This window comes from Alnus glutinosa, chromosome 4 (genome assembly GCF_958979055.1).
Source record: "Alnus glutinosa chromosome 4, dhAlnGlut1.1, whole genome shotgun sequence".
Taxonomy (NCBI): Eukaryota; Viridiplantae; Streptophyta; class Magnoliopsida; order Fagales; family Betulaceae; genus Alnus; species Alnus glutinosa.
The window spans coordinates 5,733,578-5,760,164 of NC_084889.1; the positions used below are offsets into that span (position 1 = coordinate 5,733,578).

General features: G+C 37.5%; 1 protein-coding gene and 1 long non-coding RNA gene across 2 annotated transcripts; one reads left to right on the top strand and one right to left on the bottom strand.

Moving 5' to 3' along the window:
- The first annotated feature begins 509 nt into the window (after window positions 1-509).
- Window positions 510-18,147, top strand: LOC133866699 (RNA-binding protein 2-like). The gene is made up of 7 exons (XM_062303317.1): window positions 510-679; window positions 765-855; window positions 15,773-15,909; window positions 15,999-16,290; window positions 16,418-16,479; window positions 16,602-16,683; window positions 17,758-18,147. Exons 2-7 carry the CDS (start codon window positions 774-776, stop codon window positions 17,859-17,861), a joined length of 759 nt encoding a protein of 252 aa, XP_062159301.1. The 5' UTR covers window positions 510-679; window positions 765-773; the 3' UTR covers window positions 17,862-18,147.
- Window positions 18,148-24,195: 6,048 nt separating this feature from the next.
- LOC133865537 (uncharacterized) lies at window positions 24,196-24,748 on the bottom strand. Its single transcript, XR_009899767.1, has 2 exons — window positions 24,532-24,748; window positions 24,196-24,378 (listed from the first exon to the last, which is right to left on the bottom strand). It is a non-coding gene; the product is annotated as an uncharacterized LOC133865537 (long non-coding RNA).
- Between the last annotated feature and the right edge of the window lie 1,839 nt (window positions 24,749-26,587).

Consider the following 26,587-nt stretch of genomic DNA (forward strand, 5'->3'; position numbering starts at 1 on the left):
GCAACTCTTCTAGCAGTGTCTGTAGCCCGTGATCGCCATATTGATAGTATTATCATGAAAAGAGACTCACTGCGACACAAAGACCTTATAATAAATTGAAAGATTGCTCCGTTGAATTCATATACCCTTAGAGGGTTACTTCCTTCAGGATTGCCTCAAAAGTTTATGGAAATGCGAATTTTTAAGCACGATGTGCCTCTACAACTATATTCTTTGTAGCATTTCCAATAGTATTCTCTTTTACTAGATCTTCCTCTTTTTCTTCTTTCTTTTTTTATTGAGAGGAACTAGATCTTCCTCTTTATACGGGGGAAAGAATCGTCATTGTAATTTGCACGGTTTGTAACTTTGTATGAAGTTAGAAAATCAAAGGTAAACACGCTCGCGCTTGGCCACACAATGGGATCACGTCTTTCGCACGTGATGACTACCCCTAACGTGGCGGGACACAAATGCCCTCACCATCTAGGCGAGAGTGAGGCCTACCACACTGAAGTACTGAACCCATAAACACACCGGGTGCGTTTTTGTAGAATTTTTGTTTGAATAGTAGTAAGAAGTGATTGAGCTGAAACTCGCCCCCGAAGAGCGAAAAACAAGAGAGGAGAACAGAGCAGAGAGACTGTGCTTTTGCATTTGCAGCTAGGGTTTCCGCCAATCCCTGAGTTCCACGCCAAAGGTCCTCTCAAAATTTAGGGTTTTGTTTTGGCTGATTATTTCTTTTTACACTCTCTCTCTATAAATTTGTCTCGCTGAAATTGCAGAAATACGATATGGCGGATGGGTACTGGAATCGGCAACAACCACCTCTGCTCCCCTCAGCCGGGCTGGTTAAACGACCTCGTTCTGATTATGGTTCGCCCTTTACTTCATTTGTGCTCTATTTCTTATTTTATTAGGTTTTACTACATTTTTGTTTTTTGTTATTTAATACCACCTTCGAGCTTTGGTTGCCACTGCTTATGCGAGAGCTACTCGATTAGTCTCAGTGTGGATTGTGTTCACTAGTGTGTTATCTTAAAATTAGCTTCTAATTTCTTGGACTGGTCGTGGAACCCTTAAAATATATGAGTAAAGGGGATATAATGTTTAATCGCTTTATCATTTTATTTGCAAATTTTTTACTTAATGCGTTTGGGATTGAAGTAAAACTTCTGTGCATTTGTTTACATTGGAGTCGTTAACGTGATGCAAAGGCTTCGGTTGATTTTTTCGATCCTCACTGCTAAACCATTTCTTTTCTGTGATTTGTATGCGGTTGGATTGCCAATTAGCATGATTAGATGGGTTTAAGCTGTATACGAAGTGATTATACAGCTTTGCAGCATTGTGATCTTGTCATAATCTAACCTTTTGCATCTGTACGTCCTTTGATGTCGTTCAGTCATTCCTAATGTTAGCATTTGTATTTTTTGGCATCAGAGACTAAACTTCCATTTGCGTGTTCCTTGTTCCTATTCTCCATGTTGTCTAAATAGGCACCGAATGGATGAGTTCACACCAAATTTGCTCTGCTGATACACTGAAGATTTGAATACCTATTTCTAGAGATCATGAAGTTTATTGACTGGTGAATAATTGATTTAGATTTTTTGCAGCATTTATGATAGATAACTCCATATATCAGCTGTCACTTATCAAAAAAGATAACTCCATATATCAGCTGTTAATAATTCCTTTGAATATTCAGTTTTTAGATGGTAACTAAAGTAATCTATAAGTTCTGTTGAATAAGGGCTGCCTTCAAGTTCATGTTTTTATTTTTTTGAAGTAATTAAGCTTGTTGATGTTACCTTTTTTCACCGGTAAATCCCAACACCACAGTTTAGTTTTCTGTCAGGAATTGTCAATCAGTCAATTACAACTCTTGAAGAGTAGATTTTATTATGTTTTGGGTGATGAATTTTGCTTCCAAGTATATCCTCTGATTTTTTAAGAAGATAACCAAAATCTATTTTTCTGGATGCCGGGTGTTATCTTTTATTTGTTTTGACCTATCCTTACTCCTTTTGGTTTTATCTTTGCACATAATGTTGCGTCTTTCATGCCATATTATGCTTATGCAATGTGTTATATTATGCTTATTCATCATGTTTTGGGTGATGAATGTTGTGTCTATAATTTTAGTCTTTCATGCCATTTTTCCTTAAGCTGCGTCTCTGCTTACGCTTCTTATCTTTTTATTGAGATGTATTTTGTTTCTCATTTGTCCTTTTGTTTTTTTTTTTTTTCAAAAAAAAAAAATCCCCCTTCGTATGTTTTGGGTGAAAATTTGAGTTAAACACTTATTTTATTTTTTTGGTTAGTTACAGTATGGGAGCAAAATTTAGATGTTAACATTTGACTAGGGAAAGTTTTAACTTAGAACTCAGTGGATGTTATTAAAGTTTGGTCAAGGCAGGGAGAAGTTTTCCAATGGTTGATAGTTGACTTGTTTGAATTTATTCACATCTTGTCTTTGAAGGTGGTAAGAAATCAGTGAATATTGCAAACGAGATCTCAAAGTTACAAGGAGATGGTTTCTGTTGATTGGTGCCTATGAATTCCAATTTATATGGATTGTCAATAAAGCCTCGAGTGTAGTTAGTTTTCTACTCAAATGTTTTTTAGTAATTGACATGTAGAAATTTTGTTGATGCATATGTATTTATTATGTAATAATTATCCAGTTTCTTTTTTCTTGTTTTTAATTGATTATTCTTATTCTTGCTTCTACTATTATTATGACTAGTAATACTACAGTTTGGTTTTCAAGTTACAACCTTTAAACATATCTCATTTTAAACCTAAAATCTGGAATGCATCCAGGTTATGTTAGTTGTTGTCCACTAGGGCATTTCAAGTGTCATAATTTTTTTTGTTTCATCCTACCTAGCTTGTGTACTCTTTTGAAGAATATTGATTGACATGCTTCATACTTTGTTCATTGGTAATATATACAATATTAATTGGTTAATAGGGTTTTTATAGTCTTCATGTCAATGTTAGCTTATTCAGACTTACCACCAACCTTCTTATTACTAGTCGAGTGGTACTTATTGTTTTCTTCTGTCTCTTATCTTTGTCCTCTAAGATGTCGAAGTAAAAACTTCAGAATTTTTTCTTGGAAGGACTCTTGTGGCCACCCAGGACACAATAGGTTGATGGTACGATGCACTAACTGTCGAGGAGGGACTAGGGAGGTCTGTCCAAGTTTTTCGCTATAGGCAGTTGTCAAATAGCCTGCGTGGCAGAAGGGGCGAGTGGCTCAAGGGTGCTAGAAGAGACAAATGTGTTTGTTGTGATATGTGAGCCTAGATGGCATGTTTGAGAGAAGAGTTGGACCGTGCGTATGGATGTAAGCCTGGGTCTCACTAGGTTAAGGGTTTAATTTAGCCCAATAGGGGAAGGTGTGGCGGGGCTGAAGCCTAGCCTAGCTTTGAAGGCCTTGTCTAGTGCTTTTAAACCCAAACCTTTGTTGTTGGGTCAAACAAAAGGCGAGGGTAGACTCTAAGGGATAGTTCAATCGGCCGAGGACCACGCTTTATAAAGCAGATGATAGTAGTTCGAATTTTTCCTTCCCCCTTCCCTTAGGAAAAACATATAAAAAAGGCACGGGTGATAAGGTAAGGCCCGTTAGTGGTCCATGTTAAAAGCACGACCTGGCCCAGGGTCAAACCCACCCTTAAGTGGAACTTGAAATTGCGGGCTGGGGTTTGTGCTAACTTGGGGTTGGTCTCGGGTACTGGTGTGGGTTGTGCAGGTGCAAGCCTGGGCTCCATTCGGGCTGATGTACTTCTGAGTGCTTCGCCATTATGTTCAGTGATGATGGTGTCGGCTATGTTGCCGAAGGTGTTCTATCTAAGGTCTCATCGGAGGACGCTCAATCACAGTCTCTTGTTCAATCCCTAAGATTAGATTTCGCTAGCAGTTGGGTAGCGAAGGTCTTTTTTAATGCTAAGTTCCCAGTCATGGCTTCTAATGATGAATCTTGTTGTTTGGCAAGTTTATCAGGTTTGGACAAGACTTAGATTTTGGCGCAGATTCTATCCCCAATGATAATACTTGTGGGTGGGTGGTTGGTTTGGTGATGGAAAATGAGACTTTAGTGTTGGATCCTATTAACGCACATAGTGGGCCTTTTTGTTGATGAGGTAACCCTTTAAATGCTTCTGATTCTGATTGGACAATGGAGTTAAAAGGGGTAAAAGGATCTCGTTGGGCTTGGATATGTTTCCGTTGTCATCACTTTTTGAGCAACTTCTTGTTTTGGGGGGGGGGGGGGGGGGGGGGGCTATCTTAATGTGGGTGAGGAGGTAGGTCACTCAATCTGGGTAAGGAGAGCGGGTTGGTTCCTAGGGAGGAGATGTTAGTTTTTTGGGTGTTAAAGATTCTGCCACTTTCGTTGGGCTTGATGATGGGAATCATCTACCATGTTCAGAATTGGTTTTATGCTCTTGTGGGGAACCCATTGTTTGGGAGCCTTTGATTTGTTGTCCCCTTGGTGAGAATGACAATTGTGAGTGTTCAAGGCCAACAACATTAGGTTGGGTCCTGTTGAAGGTGAAAAAATCCGCCATTATGATGGATTATCAAGTGAGTGGTTTGAAGGGGAGCTCATGGCTTTGTCAACAGTCATTGAAGTGAGTCATAACTGGGAGGAGTTGGTTTCCAACTCCAAATCAGCCAAAAAAGTAGAATTAAAAAGATTGTCTTCCATTCTCTGAGCAGTTCTTGGATTTTTCATGAAGCCTTGATTGTTATCCTAAAATCTAAGTGAGTTAAATGAGGGTGATAGGTGCCTTAGAAATTTACTCAGAGAATGGAAGGCATATCTTATTTGTCTTCAGGAAACTATACGGCTTATGTCTTGTAGTATTGTGTGTAGCTTGTGGGGTTGCCGTCATGTAAATTGGTGTTGTTTAGATTCAAGGGGTCCTTGGTGGTATTTTGCTTATGTGGGATAGGAGGGTGGTGGAAAAAATCGAAGAGTGTGTGGGGGAGTTTTTTTAAGGTGCTTGTTTTCTTTAGGGCTTTTTTAGAGAATTTGGAGAAGAAAGAGAGGAAATCAAATGGGTAAAAAACTGGAATTCATTAAAAGGATAGCATTCGAAAGCTCTAGTCTCCTGGATACAATTTAGCAACTCAGAATTCTTTTTCATATCCATTCTCCTCCTCTAGCTCGCCTTAAGTAGCCGTTGCATTCGGTTAGGAAATCTAACAGAATGTACAGCTATGATATTCCTTCTAGAAATCTAAGGAATTACATAAAATGCAATAAGGGAAAAAGATGCTAAACGACAAGCTAAAAATACTGGAAAAGAAATAACATAGATTCGGATGATGTTCTCCACCAACGTTCTAGACTATTCCTTGCCACGTGTGAATAGATGAGCTGGCTCAGTGATCCTACCACCATACTCGCCCTCTACCTCTAGCTAGGGCATTCCTCAAGTAACAGACCCATAACAGTTTTCTGTTGCTTGTTCTTTTAGAAATGTCGAAAATCAATTTTCTTGGGCTTTTGCAAGTGTTTATGGCCCTAATTACGATTGTGATAGAAGGCTTTTATGGGATAAATTAGCTAATTTGCTTAGTTGGCGGAACTTGCCTTGGTGCATTGGGGGGATTTCATCGTCACTCGTCTACCTAGTGAGAGATGGGTGAAGCTCGTCTCGGCCCAGTTGTGGTAGAGTTCTCAGATTTCATTTTTGAGTAGGGACTCATGGATATTTCTCTTATAGGAAGTTCTTTTACGTGGTCAAACAATGGGGACCGTCCCCTTTGGTCTAGAATTGATAGATTTCTTATTTCTTCTTATTCGGAAGTCCAGTTTCCTAAAGTGACCTAAAAGAGGTTGACTAGACTGTGCTCAGATCATTTCCCTATCCTTTTCAATTGTGGAGGGCTTCATGGAGTAAAATCAGAGTGTTTTCTGGATAGGGTGAAATAGTGGTGGACTTATCACTTTCAAGGTTCTTCAAGTTACATTTTGGCTCGCAAACTTATGGCATTGAAAGTTTGTTTAAGAGTTTGGAATGAGGTGTTTGGCAATGTAGAGAGAAAGAAAAAGCTTCTTTTGGATGATTTACGGGTTCTTGAGGGTTTGGAAGAAGAGTGTTAAAAGTGAGGATGAGAAAATGAGGAGGGCTATAGTGATTAATGATTTGGAGAGGATAACTCTTTTGGAGGAGGTGAGTTGGAGGCAGAAATTGAGGGCATTGTGGTTAAGAGAGGGTGACAAATGCACAAAGTTATTCCATCGAGGGGCCAATTCAAAAAGAAGGATAGTTCCATTGAACAGTTGGTTAATGGTATAGTTTCTTAAGATCATATTGAGATCAGAGAACACATTGTGCAGTCGACGGTAGCTTGTTTACCGAACGGTTCAGTTGGTGGCCTTGGTTGGATGACCATGCTTTTCATTCCATTGGAGAGGATGAGGCCATTTGGTTGGAGAGAGCTTTTGAGGAAGATAAGGTCTTTGAGGTGGTGAAAGCCCTAAACAGTGACAAGTACTCAGGCCTTGACGACTTTACTGTGATTTTTTCCAAGCTTGTTGGGATGTTCTTAAAGTTGATATCATGAATATTTTCCATGATTTTCATGCCAAAGATGTTTGAAAAAAGCCACAATGCCACTTTTATTGCTCTTATTCCAAAGAAATCAGGGGTCGTTGATATTATGGACTTTCGACCTATTAGCTTAATGGGTGGAGTTTACAAAATTATTACCAAAGTTATAGCTAATAGGTTGAAAATAGTAATGGAGAAAATCATTTCCAAGCTTCAAAATGCTTTCATCAAGGGTAGGCGGATTCTAGACTTTGTTCTCATAGCCAACAAGTACCTTGATAGCAGGATCAGATCCAGGGAACCAGATGTGATGTGTAAGTTGAAGATTGAAAAGGCTTATAATCATGTCAATTAGGATTTTTTGTTGCATATGCTGAATGGATGTGGTTTTGGGGAGAATTGGTGTAATTGGATAGCATAGTTGTATTTTTTTGTGCGCTTTTTTGTATTAGTGAACAGCACTCCGATCGGTTTTTTTAGTATTTTTCGTAGTTTGAGATAGGGAAACCTTCGTCTCCCTTGCTATTTGTTATTGTTAAGGAGGCATTAGGGTTTGGGAATGTTGGTTGCCTTTTACATTTTCCACCTTTTGTTTGCGGGCGACACTTTGATATTATGCGGGGCAAACTTAGATCATCTTTGTAACTTGCGTTGTTTGTTCTTATGCTTTGAAGCGGTCTCAGGTTTAAAGATAAATTTGGCTAAATTAGAGTTGGTTCCCATTGGCAATGTCAATAATGTTGAAGGCCTGGCTAATATTATAGGTTGCAGGGTCTCTTATTTGCCTATGAAATACCTAGGTCTTCCATTGGGAGCTTTGTTTAAGTCTAAAACCTAAACTTTAATCTGAGGAGCCAGGTGTGCTTTGCAAATTGGACTGAGGAAAAGCTTATAATCATGTTAGTTGGGATTTTCTATTGTAGATGCGAGGAGGAGCGGTTTTGGGGGAAAATGGTGTCCTTGGATAGCCCATTGTATCTCTTCAGTGCGGTTTTTTTTTTTTGTTTTGGTGAATGTCACTCTCACTGGTGTTTTTTAGTAGGTCTTGTGGCTTGAGACAGTGGGATCCTTTGTCTCCACTACTGTTTGTCATTGTGATTGAGGCTTTGGGTAAGATGATTTATGCTGCAGTGAGTGGGGGTTTGTTGTCTGGTATTTTTGGTGGGGATTGGAGACGGTGCTTTTGATATCTCTCATCTTCTGTTTACAGATGCCACTTTAATTTTTTGTGGATCAGACCTAGACTACCTCTGTCATTTGTAATGCTTGTTCTACTTGGAAAAAAAAAATTGTGATGCTTGTTCTTATGTTTTGAAGTTGTCTCAGGCTTGAAGATCAATTTGGCTAAGTCAAAGTTGGTTCCTGTAAGTTTGATCAATAACGGAGAAGGTTTGGCTAGAATTTTGGGTTGTAGGGTCTTGTCTTTGCCTATGAAGTGCCTTGGTCTTCCTTTGGCTGCCTCTTCTAAAGCCAAACCTATTTGGAATGGCATTATTTTTTATTTTTTATTGAGAAGGTGGAATGTTGTTTGGCTAGTTGGAAGCGGTTGTACTTGTCTAAAGGGGGTAGGATTACTTTAATCAGGAGCATTTTATTTAATTTCCCTACCTACTTGTCTTTGTTTTCCCTTCCGCCTGGCGTTGCTAGTTGAATTGAGAACTTGCATTGAGATTTTTTGTGGAGAGCTATGGGTGAAGAGACCAAATTCCACTTGGTGAGATGGCCCAAGGTATGTTCTTCGATCTTTGAGGGGGGTTTGGGGGTTCAAAATTTGCATATGTTCATTCGAGCCCTTTTAAGGAAGTGGTCATGGCGTTACACCTATGAGAGAAAGGCTCTCTGGAGAAGGGTAGTGGCAGTGAAATATCGTAGTCAGTGGGGTGGGGTGGGCGGTGCTCTAACGAAGTCTTTCATTCTTATGGGGTGGGTCTGTGGAAGTTCATTAGGAGGGGATGGGAGGAGTTCTCTAGATTTTCTAGATTCAAGTTGGGTGATGGCTCCAAGATTAGATTCTGGCACGACGTGTTGTGTGAGGAACGGCCCTTTAAGGCAGTGTTTCCAGAGTTGTATAGCATTGCTTGCTTTAGGGATGCGTCCATGGCTGATCATCTTCAGTTCTCTAACGGCTCTCGTCGGTGGAACATTAATTTTGTTAGACCGGTGCAAAATTTGAAGTTGGAATTCTTTATCTCGTTTTTCAACCGATGGTATTCCATTAAGTTGGTTCAAGATGGTGCTGACAAGCTTTGTTTGAACCCTTCCATGAAAGGGTTGTTTGATGTAAAATCGTTTTATAATGTCTTGATCCCCCCATGACAATCCCTTCTCATAGAGGTTTGTTTGGCAGAGGAAGGTTCCTTTGAGAGTGGCTTTCCTCATTTGGTCTGCCGCTTTAGGTAAGATACTTTCAGTGGACAATTTAAGAAAGCGAAATATTGTTGTAGTAGATTGGTGCTGCATGTGTAAGAAGTGTGGGGAAACCGTTGACAATCTTTTACTCCATTGTGAGATAGGTAGTGCCTTATAGTACTTTATCTTTGGTTTATGCAACTTAGCGGGGGTCATGCCTAGGTGGGTGAGAGATCTACTCGTTTATTGGAGAAGAAAGATTGGTAACTCTCAAAGTGAAGCTTTGTGGAAGATGATCCTGCTTTGTTTGATGTGGTACATAAGAAATGGCTGGAGCTTTGAAGACAATGAGAGGACAGTGGTGAAACTGAAGGCTTTTATTTTTATTTTATTTTTATTTTTTTAATAATACCTTGTTTCAGTGGATAGTTGCTTATGATTGTTTTCACATTTTTAGTTTTCATGACTTTTATGATCTCTTTTCTTTTTCTGTTTACTCTAGTATACTTCCTGTGTACTTGGGTGCACTAATTGGTTTCTAATGAAATCAATTTACTAATTAAAAAAACCCTTCACTTAAATCAAAATACTAATAACGAATTCAAAGGTGGATTGATGTTTTGTTAAAAAAATTCACAAATCCAGATTGGTGGTTGTATCATAAGAAACAAAATCTTTTTTATTGTTGTATTATTTATCATATTATTGTATTTTATCTCACACACAAATCCAGATTGATTGGTACATTATAAGGGGGGAAAAAAAAAATTATTGTTGTATTTATCATATTATTGTATTTTATCACACACACACAAATCTAGATTGATTGTTGTATCATAAGAAAAGAAAATCCTTTGTATTGTTGTTGTATTTATCATATTATTGTATTTTATCACTCACACACGTGTCCATTTGTGTGTCTACACGTGTTCCTACACAAGCATACTTACTGTGTGTATTTTTGTATGAATACATTACTAAATTATTGGCATAGGCTTTGACATTCAGTATTTCTTCATTGAATCACCGTACTGTCAGAATGCTAATGATGGTGTAGGAAAATATCATTTTTTTTTGACAAGTAGGTGTAGGAAAATATCATAGATAGCCTTTCCTGTTGGATTTGTTATGTAGGACAAAGGGCTTTGATGTCAAAGTGTAGGGTAGCAACAACAGAGCGAGTCCTGGATTGGTAGCAAAGTTTATAAGAAAGAATTTGGCTTTGAAGGTCTAAAGTTTTGGAAAGGTGATCTAGGGTCTACAGGTCAACTTAGGAAAAGATCAAATGTTGATGGCTTTTAAAGTGGCGGGAAAATAGGATTTAAGTCGCGTTTTAGGTTGCAGGGTTTTTTTTTGGTCAGCGGGTGTTTTAGGACATTGAAGAACTAAGGTTAGGGTTTCATGGTGGAGAAGGGTTGGCAAAAAATTTAGGGAATTTTATGCTTTTTAAGTGGATAAAGGAGATAGTAAAGTTTGAAGGAGAAACAAAGAAGAAAAGAGAAGAAAAGAACCCTTGGACAAATACAACATTTTCCAACTGGCCAAGCGACGCTCCATCTTAACCACGATACCATCCCAGATAGACTTAGCCTTGTAACACGCCCCAAGCGGCATACCAAGGTACTTCAGGGGCAGAGAGGAAGTCCTGCAGCCCAAGATGACAACCAACTCAACAGCATTATCCACGTTGCCAATAGGGACCAAGAGGGATTTGGCCAAATTGACTTTAAGCCAAAGACAGCTTCAAAGCATAATAAGAGAACACGTAGGTAGCGAAGGTGGCTAGGGTTAGCCTCATAGAAGACCAAGGTGTCATCCGCAAACAACAAGTGTGAGATGTTGCCCACGGGAAGCTGAACCCATAGAAAAGCCTGAGAGACGACCACTGTTAACAGTAACAAAAAGCATTTTGCTCAAAGCCTCCATGACAACTACAAATAGGAGGGGAGAGAGAGGATCGCCCTGTCTCAGCCCTCTAGAACTATTAAAGAAGCCAGCCGACGAACCGTTAACCAAAACTGAGAAGCACACCGAGGAAATGCAGTGTGATATCCTAGAGACCCATTTTTCCCAAAAACTGCATCTTTTTCAACATGTACAATAAGAACTTCCAGTTGATGTGGTCAAAAGCCTTCGTAATATTCAGCTTGCAAAGCACCCCAGGAATACCAAACTTGATACGGCTATCCAAACATTCGCTGGCTATGAGGACCGAATCCAAAATATGTCTACCTTAAACAAAAGCGTTCTGAGGCTTTGAGATAATCTTCTCCATAATGGGACTCATTCTATTAGCAATAACTTTAGCAATGATCTCATAAACATCACTCACGAGGCTAGTAGGCCGAAAGTCTGGGAGATCAGTTGCCCCAAGAGACTTGGGGATTAAGGCAATGAAGGAGGCGTTGAGGCTTTTCACAAATTTGCTATAAGCATGGAAATCAGAAAAGACCCCCATGATATCAGATTTGATCACGTCCTAGCAGTCTTGGAAAAAAGCTATGGGGAAGCCATCGGGACCTGGAACCTTATCTTGGTTCATACCTTTCACCACCTCTAGGACCTCCATTTCCTCAAAAGGAAGCTCCAATTGATAGGCCTCCTCCGTAGCTAAAGAGTTGAAAGCAACGCCATCCAACCTAGGCCTCCAGTTGTATTGCTAAAAAACAAAAGGACTCATAAAATTGAATAATATGTTCTCTGATGGCCAGTTGATCTAAAGTGACTGAGCCATTAACAGACAAAGATTTATGGAGTTGGATCTCCTGTTCGAGTTAGCAATCCGATGAAAGAACTTTGTGCATTTGTCACATTCTTTTAGCCAAAGGACCTTAGACTTTGCGGTGTGGGGACATGGCTCTTAAAGTAGCTTTTTCAGCTTTATTTGGTATTGCCCGTGTAAAGGACGCCACTGTTTCGGATGATTTGGAGCATTTGGGCGACTCCAACCATTGGAACGTGAGCTTCACTAGGGAGGCTTGCGATTGGGAGGTGGATGTTTTTGTTTCTTTCTTCAGAGTATTGCACTCGGTCAAAGTGAGAAGAGACGGTGAAGGCAAGTTGTGGTGGCTCTCCTCCAAAAAAGATGTGTTCAAGGTTAAGTCCTTTTACTCCTTAGCTTGCTCTGGAAGTAGCAGCTTTCCTTGGAAAAGTGTTTGGCGCACTCAAGCCCCCTCAAGGGTTGCCTTCTTTGTGTGGACCGCAGCTCTTGGCAAAATTCTTACCCTGGACAACTTTAGAAAATGGCATGTTATCGTGATAAACAAATGCTATACGTGTAAGAAGACTGAGGGGTTCATGGATCATCTCCTTCTTCACTGCAATGTGGCTTCTGCTTTGTGGAGCTCTCTTCAGTCGTTTCGGGATGTCTTGGGTTATTTCCAGACGGGTTATCGACTTGCTTGCTTGTTGGTGGTCCTCTGGAAGGCCAATGAGCGCTGTGGTTTGGCAAATGGTGCATATTTGCCTTTTTTGGTGCTTATGGAGTGAAAGAACAATAGGAGCTTTGAGAACTTGGAAAGTACATTGGAAGAGATTCTTTTCTCGTTCTACCTTTGTACTTTTGGATTACGGCTTATGTCCACTTTTTGTCCTTTTCTTTTGTTGACTTTCTCGTTTGCTTTTCTCTTTCTAACTAGGTGTTTTCTTTGTATACTTCTAGTGTACCAAGCGGCGCCTTACACTTTTTTTAATAAGATTGGTTTATTACTTATAAAAAAAAAAAAGTAAGTTTAAGGCCACTAAAGGAAAGATCTTAACTCATGACAATTTACGTAGGCGTGGTATTGTAGTGGTTTAGTGGTGTGTTATGTGTAAAAAGCATGAGGAGTCCGTTGATCACCTTCTTTTTCATTGTGATGTGGCACGGGTTGTTTGGAGTTTTTTTTATAGCTTGTTTGGGGTTGAGTGAGTTATGCCTAGTAGTGTTGTGGATTTATTGAGGGGTTGGGGCTCTTTGTTGGGTTGTGGTCCTGTTTTTCGTATTTGGAAGCAGGTTCCTTTATTTGTTTTGTGGGGCTTGTGGTGTGAGAGAAATTCTAGGTTTTTTGAGGATGTGGAGTTTTCAGTTGGGGCTATTTGTAGAAAGGTGCTTAATTTGTTATATCTTTGGGTGTCGGCGCATAGCCTGAGTAGTTTGTTGTTCGCTGACTTTTTACTTTCTTGTTCTTTTCTTTCCTCTGTTTAGGGGCACTTTTGTATACTTCCTGTGTACTAGGGTTGCGCCCCTCTGCGCTTTTTAATGAATTCTTACTTATCAAAAAAAAGAAAAGGAAATGTTATCCTTTGTAGGATTTGGGATTTTAGTTTGATTTTGTTGCATGTTTTTTCCTCTATACTCTTGTTGGATTCTTCAATTGGGTTGCTCTTTAGTTGTCTTTTTCTTTAGCTCTACTTAGGTTTCTTTGTAATTAGATACATTGTTGATAATGAAAAGTTACTCATTCATAAAAAATAAAAAAGAAGAAGAAAAGTCAAGTTTTGGGCTGCTGTTCCGGGGCACTGGAGAACAGTAAATTCAATTCTTGGGTAGTATAGAATCTACTTGATTGATGGTGATATGTTTGTTATTTTAGGATTCTTGGGTTTGAAGGGAAATAAAGTTACTGGATATCAACGAGAAGAAGATAATCTCAGTATCAGAGCATTCTTATTAGCCTCACCAAAATAGTTTTTTAGCTATTTTGGTGAGCCGATTTGTTGAAAACACTGAAAAACCACTTCCAGCAGCTTCACCATTTTAACCAAAAAAATTTGATGACTAAAATTACTCACCAAATTAGATGAGGCATTTTCATTCACCAACCCACTCACCAATTTTGTTTCACATTTCTCTCTCACATGATCAGCACACTTTTTTCCTTTTTTCTCTCATTTTCTTTTCCCATCTCCAATCTCTCACACACGATAATGTCCTTATTTCATAGACATGAAGGATTCTTTGTAAAAAGATTAAATAGAGAAAGAATAAAGAAATATTAAAAAAATATTATTTAAATAGAATAGTGATAGTAAATAGTTAAAAATGTGAGGCTGCTAGGAGAATTTTAAAAAAGTGGCTCAGCAGAATAGAGAAAAATGATTTTTAGCTACTTTGATGAGTAAAATTTGATGAGGCTATTAGGAATGCTCTCACATCTATTTTTCTCAAGCATCATGCTTAGGGTTTTTGCAGTATCACGCCTCAGAGAAGGATTGCATTACACAAATCTCAAGATCATAATTGCTGCTAAATTTTCATTATTCTCTGATTAGTTGAAGGCGTTATGGTAATATTTATAGAAAACTAAACTTAATCCTAGTAGGACTTGGACTCTATAGGTTTTGACAATTAAGTGCAAACTAAATAACTAATAGAATCCATTAATTAAAATCCTAAAACACAATAAAACCCAAGATAAGACTTGATGGACCAAAACTACAACTCATTTTCAAAGATTTAAAATTATAAAAATACCCTTGACTCTTAAAATTAAATAAAGCTAAATTTCAAGAAAACTGGCTTTTCACTTACTACATCAGTTTGATTTAGTTTAAGAATGGGGTTCAATATCAATAACCATATCATTAGCAGTACTCAGTTGAGCAGATACAAACCATTTAACCATCAGTGATTGTGCTGAAAATTCGGAGTAATGCTATAAGTCCCTATTGTATCCCTCCAATAATGATGTGGCTTTTAAAATCATTATTGAGCTTATGATTAATCATTATTGAATTTTGACCAAATAGTAATTTTGAAATCCACCTCATTTTTTTAGGGACATAATAGGAACTTTTAAAATTACTCGAAAATTCGCAATATGTGTTTAACGAATAATTCTATATGTACATTAAGTGTTTATCAAGTGTCCATAAAAAAATAATGTAGCTTTTAAAATTATCATTTGATTAATCACTCGCCCAATGGTGATTTTAAAAGTCACATCATTTTTTTATGACACTTGATGGACACTTAATGTACATGTAGAATTACTTGTGTATAACTGTATTGCATTACTCACACCTGTCTCAATTGCTTCAAGGTGCGACCTTTTGTTTCTGGATTGGCTGTGATTAGTTGTTTGTTGTTAATAGTCCAAGATGTGTTCAATATGAGTAAAAAACTTCGAAGTTAGTTCCACGGTGCTAGCTGCTCTTTGTAATGCATCTTGTACCCAATATTAGATTCCAATTTTTCTTTTCCCCAGAGCTTTTTGTTGTACCACATTGATTTTTATTGTGTGTATCATTTTTTAGTTTCAATTTTATCTGATCGTGGCTGAGAGGCATAGCACGCATCAGCTGGCAAGATTGTCAATTTTAGGTGTATTTTTGCTACTTTCAGCCAAAGCTCTCTTGAAATGAGATTGGCTCACATTTATATATATATATTTTATGATGAGGAACCCCTCTAAGGTAGGGCCACTTTCATGTACCCACCATTGACAAGTAAACCTTAGATTCGTGTAAAGCGCCCCTTTCACACAGATTAAGTAAAACTCCGGCTTCGCTGGCAGGCCGGCCCCAATGAATTGTTTGCACCCAAGGGGATTCAAACCTTGGACCTTATAGGTGATTGGCTCACATGAAGCCCACCAGATTGTCCATGACTATTTCTACTGTGTATTAGAAATATATAGATTATCTAGAGGAGATAATATCTAAAATCCTAATCAAAGCGTTAATCTTCCTGATGTTTCTAAAATCAACAAAGGGTTTCTATTTTCTTTGAATTGGTCTCTGCCATTTTCTTTTATGAATGATGTGTCTATAAATGTATCTACAAATGTCTCTACAAAATTAGTTTGAAGACTTTGGCTTGCTGCATGTCTGCATCTTGTGTCAGACAGTCCATTGAATTGAAGAACTTTCTTATCCGTAATGTGCAGATCTTGGGCCTTCTGGGATGCCTTCAGGTTATGAGGTACATGCCTATCTAGCACGAGATGATGATCGAGGTGGACCTCGGGCAGTAAAGGATACAAAAACAATTGGGTCCGCTTATGACCGCTATCTCCAGAACGCGGTAACTTCATAACCCCTAACCTGTGCTTATTTTTCTTTTCATGCATCAACCTATGTGTCCACTGAAGTGCACCATAATTGCTTTTGAAGCAACTTTCTTCTTTTACTTCTGGAGAAGCCAGTACACTTCGTGGAGTTGGTTTGGGAAGGGCCTCTGCTAGTGGAATGCCTGCTCTTCCAATAGCTGATCCTGCTGTATTGGGTCGTCCTCGGGCTGTTGCTCCTGATCTAGCTCCAAATGGTAGAAATGTTGGCCTTGGTGGTCAGCATCCACTGGATGCACCTAGGCCGGGACATGAAACACAACCTCTACCTCCAGATGCCTCCAACACTTTATATGTTGAAGGACTTCCTCCTGACAGCACGAAGAGGGAGGTAGCTCGTATCCTTTGTCATGTGGTGATCTGCTAAGATAATACACTCGTTTTTGTACCTCCATCTGGGTCTTTTAATCTGCAACCTCACTTGTTTCTGATTTAGTTGTTCACATTCCCTTTACCTCACCTTAGATATTTTCCGCCCTTTTGTGGGATACAAAGAAGTGAGACTTGTGAGCAAAGAATCCAAACACGTAAGTGAACCTTGAATTGTAATCCATTTGTGCTGTTTAGTTTGACTCGGTTTGTCACACTATCATGGCTTGTAGGAAGTGTGACTTCTTCATGCTAAACTGATGATCCATTCATAATGCAGCGTGGTGGAGATCCTCTTATCCTTTGTTTTGTGGATTTTGTAAACGCAGCCTGTGCAGCAACTGCTATGAGTGCCTTACAAGGTGATCACTTTACTTTTCTTCTTCATTCTTTACAGTACCAGTGTTGGGAAATTAAAGTTTATCTTATTATTATTGTATTTTCTTGTCAGATTCATCTGGCAATTAAGACATCAGAGTGATAGTGTCTGCTCTGTGATTCTTTGTATGTTTGTTGTGCAAAGAAGCTTATTTTTTCATAGTTTTCAGTTGCGCACCAATGACTGCTATAAATGAGTAGTTGTCTCAAAATTGCAATTCTGGATAATGATAGCTTTTTGGAGGGACCCAACAAAATGTAGGTTTAAACCCCTGCTTGATTTATTAGCCTACCTGATAACTGTTTATCTAAGTGCCTGGATACTAAAACGTATGCTGTGAGCTTCTTCATCAAGTTCTCATGATTTTAGTATTTGATTCCGTTACGTATGCTAAGCATGCAAGGTGTAAATAGGGAATTGGGGTTTGAGGGCAAAGAAGTTTAGTTTACATGTTTCCAGATTTTACTAATGAATGCGATAGATGGGGTAGTTGTGATCAAAATTATTATTGTAGATATACGAAGCATGAGAAGTGAAAATAGAGATTAATGTCATGTGTGCAAAGAAGCTTATTTTTTAATATAGTTTTGAGTTGCGCACCAATGACTGCTATAAATGAGTCATCAAAATTGCAATTCTGGATAATGATAGCTTTTTGGAGGGACCCAACAAAATGTAGGTTTAAACCCCTTGCTTGATTTATTAGCCTACCCGATAACTATTTATCCAAGTGCCTGGTTACTAAAACGTATGCTGTGAGCTTCTTCATCGAGTTCTCATGATTTTAGTATTTTATTCCGTCATGTATGCTAAGCATGCAAGGTGTAAATAGGGAATTGGGGTTTGAGGGCGAAGAAGTCTAGTTTACATGTTTCCAGATTTTACTAACGAATGCGATAGATGGGGTAGTTGTGATCAAAATTACTACTATTACTAATGATCGCTATTAGACAGGGCTAATCAAAATGTATGATTAAATTCCCAGCTTTATATATCTTAGCCATATAACTGGTTATCTCAACTGTGTAGGTGCTGACCTTATATTTGGATTGCACAGGTTATAAAATGGATGAAACAGACCCCGATTCTAATTACTTGCGGCTGCAGTTTTCACGATTCCCAGGTCCAAGGGCTGGCCCTGGATCTCGTGGTAAGAGGTGAACGGGCGTCAGTTAGGTATACCTAGGTTATGCAGATGACATTGCTAGTACATCTCCTTTAGGAAGTGTGCTTGTCCATGATTATAATGTAACGAGCAAATGGAATTTAAATTGCTCAATCCTAACCACACTAATTACAAGGACGTGAGGTGCTGATAGTCTTGAGGTGATGAGTTGAAGAGGAAATCCGTAGTTTATGCAATTGAACAACAGAATTTTGGATGTTCACGTCCATGGTTGTCTTCAGGAAAAAGTGCTATATGATTGTTGTTGGCTTCTAAACTCAAGCTCTTTGAATTTCTGTGCTTGACATTATATTAGCATCTACATACATAAGTTTGATGTTTGAATGAGTATAGTGGCATTCAAATATCATGCTGAACATATTTTGTGGTTCATTATTATGTTGCCTATTTACATGCATGCATACATTCACTCACACACAGCTGTGCGTGAGAGTGGTTGAAGGCTCATCGTGTCTGTCATTGGTGCCTAGCATCTGTTTACTGTTCGTTTCAGCCAATGACCTTAGCATTTGCCGTACCAGATCAAGATCCATTCAACTTGCCATAAAGATAAATATAAAAAAGAGACGATGACGCTTGACTTGCATTTGCTTATTGTGTTTGGTAATAGAAATGGGTTTATTCAACTTGCCATAAAAAGATCTGATGACGCTTCACTTTATTTGCTCTGTGTTTGGTATTGTTTATTTCTTATACAATAATTTTTTTTTGAAAGAAAAGAAAGGGGAGCAGGTGCGATAACCTTTGATGGATTTGTTTGGAAGTTCTAGTTTCGCTTATTTTATTTACTCCCCTTGACGGTAAAGTGGACACTACACTCAGCTATAACTCTCGGGGTCCATCTTACCAAACCTTGTGCCTCGGGTAATGTGTACTCTCTGCTGCAAGTTTGCAACTTTCAGGGCCCATGTTACCAAACCTTCTGGCTTATACAGTGTGTCCGTTTAGTTGGGGTCAGGATTTAGATTTAGGGTTATCAAAGGTCAAACAGGCTCCACTTTTGTAAAGTGGTCCCTGACTCCATGATTACTAGGGTTTTTTTTTTTTTGGTGGGAGGGAAGGTGTAGGGCTTTGGACATTTATGGAGGAAGGCGTTGCAGGACTGTCATGGTCCTCAACAAGAATAGGGGAAGGGCTACATGTGAATGTGGGCGTCGTACCAATACTACCACTAAAACTATCCTCCATTTAATACTGAAACAAAGAATAGACTTTACTGCCAATCAAAAACTCAAGCAGGTGGTAGTAATAATGTAATATATGGCAAGGGTAATGGAAAGGAAACGTATTTTTTAGAATAAGAAAAAAAATAAATAAATCAAGCTTAATGTGAATTGTACAGTCCTAATTAGGAATGCGTAGTTGCATGCTAATTCGTGCCTTAGTTGGGCTACACTTCTAGAGACTAGAGAGTAGTCTATAGTAATTGCCGCGGTTTTCGGGTGAACAGCTAGGTTTCAATTAGTGAACAGCCCTAATTGAAGAGTAATAGTGAAGGACGTCACTTCCTACTTATTAAGGCCGCTTTTGATGGAGCTTTATTTATTTTATTTTTCTTTTATGAGTGTTTAAGGTTTTTAAAAGTAGAAGTTACACTTCGTCCGATAAATCAAAGGTGTTATAGCTCTTTGCCAATTTTGTCATCAATTTTTGCTTTCGTGTAAATCAAGATTTTTATATTTTTCGTCAATTTTGCGGAGCAATTTATGTACTTTACACGGATTTTGAGGAGTTTAATCATATGTTCATATATTCTCACACACACAGAATAACTCGTTTGCAAGAGATTATGTTTATTTACACAATGCATCACAAATCGAACCGATCGATCTTTTTTTTCAAAACTTTATTATGATTCAAGAGCCCACCAGATCTGTTTCTTTTTATTTGTATTAATTGTGTTTTATTGTTGAGAGAGGCTCAATGTCTACTCTTTGTATATTTGTTTATTATTTAGATAGTTGTAATTTTTGTATATTCTTGTTCTTAGTTATAGTCTACCATTAGTAGTTGCTTTAAGTCAGAATATTTTTAACTTAATAGATAAAAATTCTGCATCTCTAATTACTGTAATGAAATACGAATAGTGGATTTAGCCTTCGAACTTTGTTTTAGCCTTATGTGTTAATGTATGACCTTTGGTCATTTGTAATCCCATTTGGACTTATTTCCATAATAATGAAGGTGCTATTTTCTTGGGTTCCAAAAAAAGAACCCACCGTAAAAATAAATGAAATAAAGAAAGAACGAAAGAAGTACGATGGTGGAAGGCCATGTAATTGACCAGAGAACGTGATTACATCGTCACAAGTCGTAACGTATCACATGCTTGAGGAGCCTCCTGTCGGTCATCAAACTGACCACTCCATGTCTGATCCTCTACGGACGTCTTAGACGTGCCCCATCAAATCATGATTTTTACACGTTGCACCCTATTATTCTCATGCAACAATATTTTTCTGTCGGTAACTTGATAACGTTAAAAAAAAATAAATAAAAAAAAAAACCAAAAATTGTGTTAGGACGAGGATAAAGAAAACGACTGATGAGAAAGCACGTGATGTCGTTTAAAGGAATGCACCAAAACACAGAGAAAACGTTAAGATAGTATTAGTAAAGCTGTAAAGCATCCCATCTTTTGTAATAATCGCCTCTGGCCCAATGATATAGTGCCGCGTATGCGTGTATCATAATTATTATAGTCACCGCACACAGGCTAATTATATGTAAAGACAAAAAGGAAAAGAATAGCGACTCGTATAGTTTGGAGGGGATCCAAAGGAAAGAGTAAAGAGTAAAGAGGCTCCTTAACATTGCCGGGGAACGAGGACTGAGAGGTCCCATCGGTGTTTATGTATATTGTCTATTTATTGACTTTAAAGGATATTATTTGTATTTTTATGGTCCTAAATGACCTCCCAAGTTATGTTGTTTCAACCTCGTGGGCTCTGTGACAAGATATTTTGAATTTCACTGTTCATGAGGAGTCCGCAAATACTTCCGCCATTGACGGGCAAATTGATGACTTTTCAATCGTTTTTGTGATCTCTAGGTGTTTTTTGCGATTCTTCGAGTCTTTGGTTTTCGATATTGTAGATCTTCTGTTTTTTTTTTTTTGTTTCAATATTGTAGATCTTAACACGTCCGTCTAATAAATTAATGGTGAAAATGAGCGTCTGAAAGGGATATCATCTCTGTGCATGACCTATACTTTTTTTATATATATAATCTTTTTGAGTACTAAATATTTTTATTAAATCAAGCTTATCTCAAAAACTTAAATCGATAGAAAAATAATAAATTTAATTATTTAATTTATATTGTAACACTCTCTCTTGTGAGAGTTCAAACTCTCTTAATAAGTAAGGTCTAATATATGGAATGTTTAATTGAAATGAGATGTAAATAACGAAGATAAGTTTCGAACTCAAGACCTTGACTCTAATCCTTTGTTAGAAACCATATAATAATAATAAAAAAAAAAAACGAAAAAGTTAAAAACTTGGGATATATAATTTGTGTGTGAATTAAATGTGTGATTATTTTATACATGGAAGATACTTTCGTAAAAGGAAGGTAATATCTTTTTTTGTTGGTGAGCGACGTAATTCTTGGCTAGAGTGCTTTCTCAATTGATTTGTGGCAGGTGAGTGGAAGTTGCTGATCTTGCTTTCCTTCTTTGCTCATATTTCCTTCGTTAACACTCTCCCTCAAGTTGGATTGTTTGAGGCCATATAATGATTTATGAACCTTGCAAACTCTGGTTTCCCCTTTCATCCGAATCCAGGCCGAAGTTGCATATAGACATCCTTACATAAATTGCCATTGTTAACGTCAAGTTGGTAAATGTGCTAACCACAAGATGCAACAATGGTAGGGATGGTGTGAACAGTAATCATTTTAACCACAGGAGCAAAAGTTTCAGTATAATCAAGACGTTTCATTTGATTGGAGCCTTTCGTCGTTAGATGAACATTATACACAGAACCATCAAGGTTGAGTTTTACTTTTGTATCCCATTTACAACCAATGAGTTTCTTTTCGAGAGGCAAATCAGTGAGAGACCATGGTGTCGATGGCAGAAGGCTTCAAAGCATCAATTTCAATGCCCATGACATCACACAACTTGGGAGCTTACACTACAAAAAAATAAAAAACTCAATTATTGATGGTTTATTTTTTACGACAGTTTTAAAAACCGTCTAGAATTAAATTTTTACTGACGATTTTTTGAAAACAATCCTTAAAAAAATAAATTACGACGATTTCAATAAAACCGTCTATAAATTTACAGACGGTTTAGATTAACCGTCTGGAAATGTAAATTTCTAAACGGTTTTAATGAAACCGTCTGCAATTTGGTTTTTAAAAAGGAGTACTCCACCCCACACACTCATTGAAAATACCACTCATCCATATTCCGAGACATCGATCCGCACCACAAAATAAAGTTCACATCTCAACTGTCTCTTTCAAATTTATCAACGACTCATAACACCGTACAATCACACAATCTCTCTTTACTTTATTCACAGAGTACTTGGCCAAAGAAGTCCCAAGAGGTCGGGCGCGCAGGTCTTGTTCTTCTTCTTCTCTCTCCGGCCGGCGAGTATTGAAGACGGGCGACGGGATTTGGACAAAATGGCTGGATCGGGACGACGAGAACAGAACGGCGGGAGAGAGTGCCAAAGATGGAGTGCTAGATCTATCAAACCCACGCCGGCGTGCGTGGGTTTCCGACCAATCTGGCGAGGTTGTCAGGTTCTCCGGCTAAAATCAGCTCTGGGTCGTTTTGGGTTGGAGCCGACGGGTTGGTAATTGAGGTGGGTTTCAGTGTTTCTCGGTTATTTTATAATTTTAATGGTTATTTAATTTGGGTTATGGAATTTTAAAATTCATTATCGATTGATTGAGGTACATCCTTTGTTTGTTTTGATTGTTTGAGGTACTATATATTTTGGTTGATTGGTGAAAGGGGGGTGTTTGGCTATGATTGTGGTTGTTGGGTTGTGCAATGAGGGAGATATGATTGCGACTTGTCTCTCCTAGTTTCTCTCGGAGTGGAAGAGAAACTGAGGAAGACTTCTAGCTTCGATGGGGGTTTGGTGCGGCTGAACGACTGGATTGTAGATGGTGGTGATCAGAGCTGATTTTTGGTGGATATTTTCAGACTCTGGTAGAACATAGAAGCTTTGAGTCTTTGACCGTTGGACCAACAAAAAAAATTATTATTATTATTATATTAAAAAATATTATAATTATAATTAAATTAAAAATTTAAAAAAAAAATAACAAATTCAGGACGGTTTGGCCCAAACCGTCCATAACTCAAATTAGCGACACATTTTCCTAGACGGTTTCAAACCGTCTGGACCTTTTTCTAGACGATTTTTTACAATTTCTAGACTATTTGAATTATTGAAATTTTTATAGTGTTACATAGCATGGGAAAAGGAATGTGGCTATTGCACAAGGGAAAGGGTAGTTGTAAAGCACGGTGAGTATGAGACAAGCGAGAATAAGATTAAGAAAAAAGGAAAATTGTACAATTGATTCCTGTGATTGGCCTAAATTACAAATAGCTCTATTTAATATCAAAATTAATTCAGAGATCATTGTAATTGACTTAATTTATAAATCGCTTCCTGGAGCTAAATTCCGTTAAAATTTTTGACAGAATTTGTTACGCGTCACACTAACGTCAATAAAATGGCGACACGTGTCGATCATAATGAAAAAATATAAATATTTGAATAATTATTTAAAAAATAAAAAACAAAAAAAAATTAAAAGAGAAAAAGGGTGGTCGTGCGCCACCCACGACACCTGGGGATGCAAGCCACCACTAGATACCTTTGGGAGTGGCCTGCGGGCCAGCCCTAGATGCCTTTGAGGGTGGGCTTCGAGTTTGCGATGTTTGCGTTCAACTAATACGTTTTGTTGTGGAGTTGAAGTGCAACTTTGATGAATGATGTCTTTATTCGATTAAAAAGAATGAATATCAAATTTGGAGTCATTATCACTACAAATGATTTAACTTTGGTTGAGAACTTGTTCTCAACAAAATAGATGAATGCCAGTAAAAGGGAACGAGTTTCTGACTTCTGGCGCATGAGATAGACCAATATGTACCGAGTGTAGTCATCAATAATAGTCAGAAAATAATAAGCCCCGATGGTAGATGGAACATGGTAACTACCACAAATATCGACATGTAATAATTAAAATGATTATGCGGTGAAAATGGAGCTTTGGGAAAAAGACGTGCGCTTGTTTAGCTAGATGCCAAACAAGGCATATGTCAAAAGATCAAGAAATTTATAGAATTTTATTAGAAAGAAGGGGTAACATTTTATTTAATTTGAGAAATGTCGTAATCAACTATGCTAGAACTAGGAGATACATATACAAAGATGTCGCCACCTGACATCTAGCGATCTCCATCTCGATGAAGCTGTATAAGCCATCTTGCTCTGTTCCCATCCCAATCATCTTCAACGAGCCAAGGTTTGAATGAGACAGAAATTAAAGGAAAAGTTAATTAGGCAATAGAGATGTTTGCATAACCGACACACTGATATTTAGTTAAAATGAAATGTTGGAATAAAAAGAACATTAGTTAATACTAAAGAGGATGAAAATTACTTGATGTTTGCATGCGACTCATCAAGTAGTAGTACTGTGTGGTTACGAACAAGGATAGAATGGATCAATGCAGTTAGATCACTGATCTGGTCAGTTCCACCACCATCGAGGATCCAATGTGTAGATGTGAAAGAAATAGATGATCAATGACAAGTTACTGCTCTAACGCATAAGGATTAAGACAACCTATTTGTGAAGAAGGATTCCATGGCCAGCTTTAGCATATGCTTTTGAGTAGTTTCATATTTGGTGTATTATTGCTTTTATTATATTCCTACCACATCATACCTTGCTCTCACATGCAATAGTTGTTCAATTATTTCAAATTCGGTACGAATTTTTTCATTTTAAATAAATAAATTAAATAAACTAACCTACCACCTGACAAAAAAAAACAAAAAAACATGCACCAGCAGGTGTGTGTCGCCTCCTGATCAATCAACCTCACTGACGCAAGAGGCCGGGGGAATTAAAGTGAGGGAATGGCAAAACTAATTGATCCTTTTAATTCATGCATCAGGAGGATCTTCTTAATTCTAAGTGAAATACATGCAAAAGAGTTATTTCATAGTAAAAAATTTGTTTTGTTGCATCTAAAATTTTAAATTTAATGTAAAATTTATTTAAAAGATAACACGTCATTTGAAATTTTTAAATAACATATAGTAATATATATATATATACCAATTTATTTGTAAAATATATTCTAACTATAGAATCACTCTTCTATATGTATTTCACTTAAATTTTATACGGACACAAGTAAAAGATTAAAGGAGGAATGGAAAAAATAAAATAAAATAATATATATATATATATAAAATTAAAGGAGAATAGAAGGGGGTAGGGGATCACTTCAAATTCTCTACCCTTCCACGCCCACCAGAGTACTGAACTGATGGCGACAGTCGAAAGAGAAAAAGAGAAGTTTTTTTTTTTTTTTTTAACCCCTCGTTGAACGTACGTACCTATGCTCGAAAAAATCATTGTATATGTCATCAGTCTTCCGGACTAATGACTTTTTCAGAAATGAATGTGAGCCTAATGCGATTTCATATAATTTAAGTTTTTTTTTTTTTTTTTTTTTTCTTTGGTAATCAATAATAAAAGATTGTTCTTTGTTCTTTCTTTTTTGGGGTGTAATGTTAGCTATTGAATTCTTTTGCATTCTAATCAATTGTTGAATCAAAATTCTAGCGTACGATCTCCAATGATATATGTTACATGTCTCTCTGTATTATTTCTTTCTTTTCTACTTCTTCTTCTCTCACTCAATCAGAAGTCAAAGTAAATCCTGAAACTGGTCAATATATGGTAGCACAATCCTACTTTTATGATTTTTTATTTTTTAATATTTTGTATGCTTGCGCAATGCAGTGGTAATTATATATTAGAGTATACTGAAAGTTCAAAAATCTAAGTTACAGTTGAAGATTGTAGCATAACTACAATTGAAAACTATCACATAGTCAGATCGAGTTAAAAACTATCATCTAGTCGTAGTTAAAGCTTATTTGTATTATTTCATTTTCTTGTAACAGTAAAATCTATAACTAGCTAGGTGATAGTCCTTAACTTTGACTAAGTGATAAGCTTCGATTGTAACTATGTCACAGTCTTTAACTGTATTAGGTTATAGTCTTCAATTGTGATAGTCTTCAATTATACCTTGAATTCTTAAATTCTTGATATATTCTAACATCTCTATCACTATAAACTCCGGATATACTCTACCCGAAGGTCATTATATTGGGAATTTCCGTTTGAGAAGGCAAATAACTAAAGAAATTCTACGTTTTGACTGGTGGCAATTCAATCTAAAAAAAGTATTCTTTCGTATTTAGCAAGTGTCTCTTTGCGAGGACATCGATCATCATTAATATTCTTCAAGCATATTTGACTTTTAACTATTAATTAGGCCGTATCTTCAGAATTTACATTCGCGGTGGTATATATTGATTGCACTTTCACACGTACACCTTCTGATGAAGTTTCGTAACATTTGGGAGATCTTTTGTTTTCGTTTATATTAATTGTTGTTTCTTTTGTTATTAAT

Coding starts and splice junctions, on each gene's coding strand:
- LOC133866699 (XM_062303317.1), top strand. CDS start 774: ATGGCGGATGGGTACTGGAATCGGCAACAACCACCTCTGCTCCCCTCA. Junction 15,910..15,998: donor ACCGCTATCTCCAGAACGCG/GTAACTTCATAA, acceptor TTGCTTTTGAAG/CAACTTTCTTCTTTTACTTC. Junction 16,684..17,757: donor TGCTATGAGTGCCTTACAAG/GTGATCACTTTA, acceptor TGGATTGCACAG/GTTATAAAATGGATGAAACA.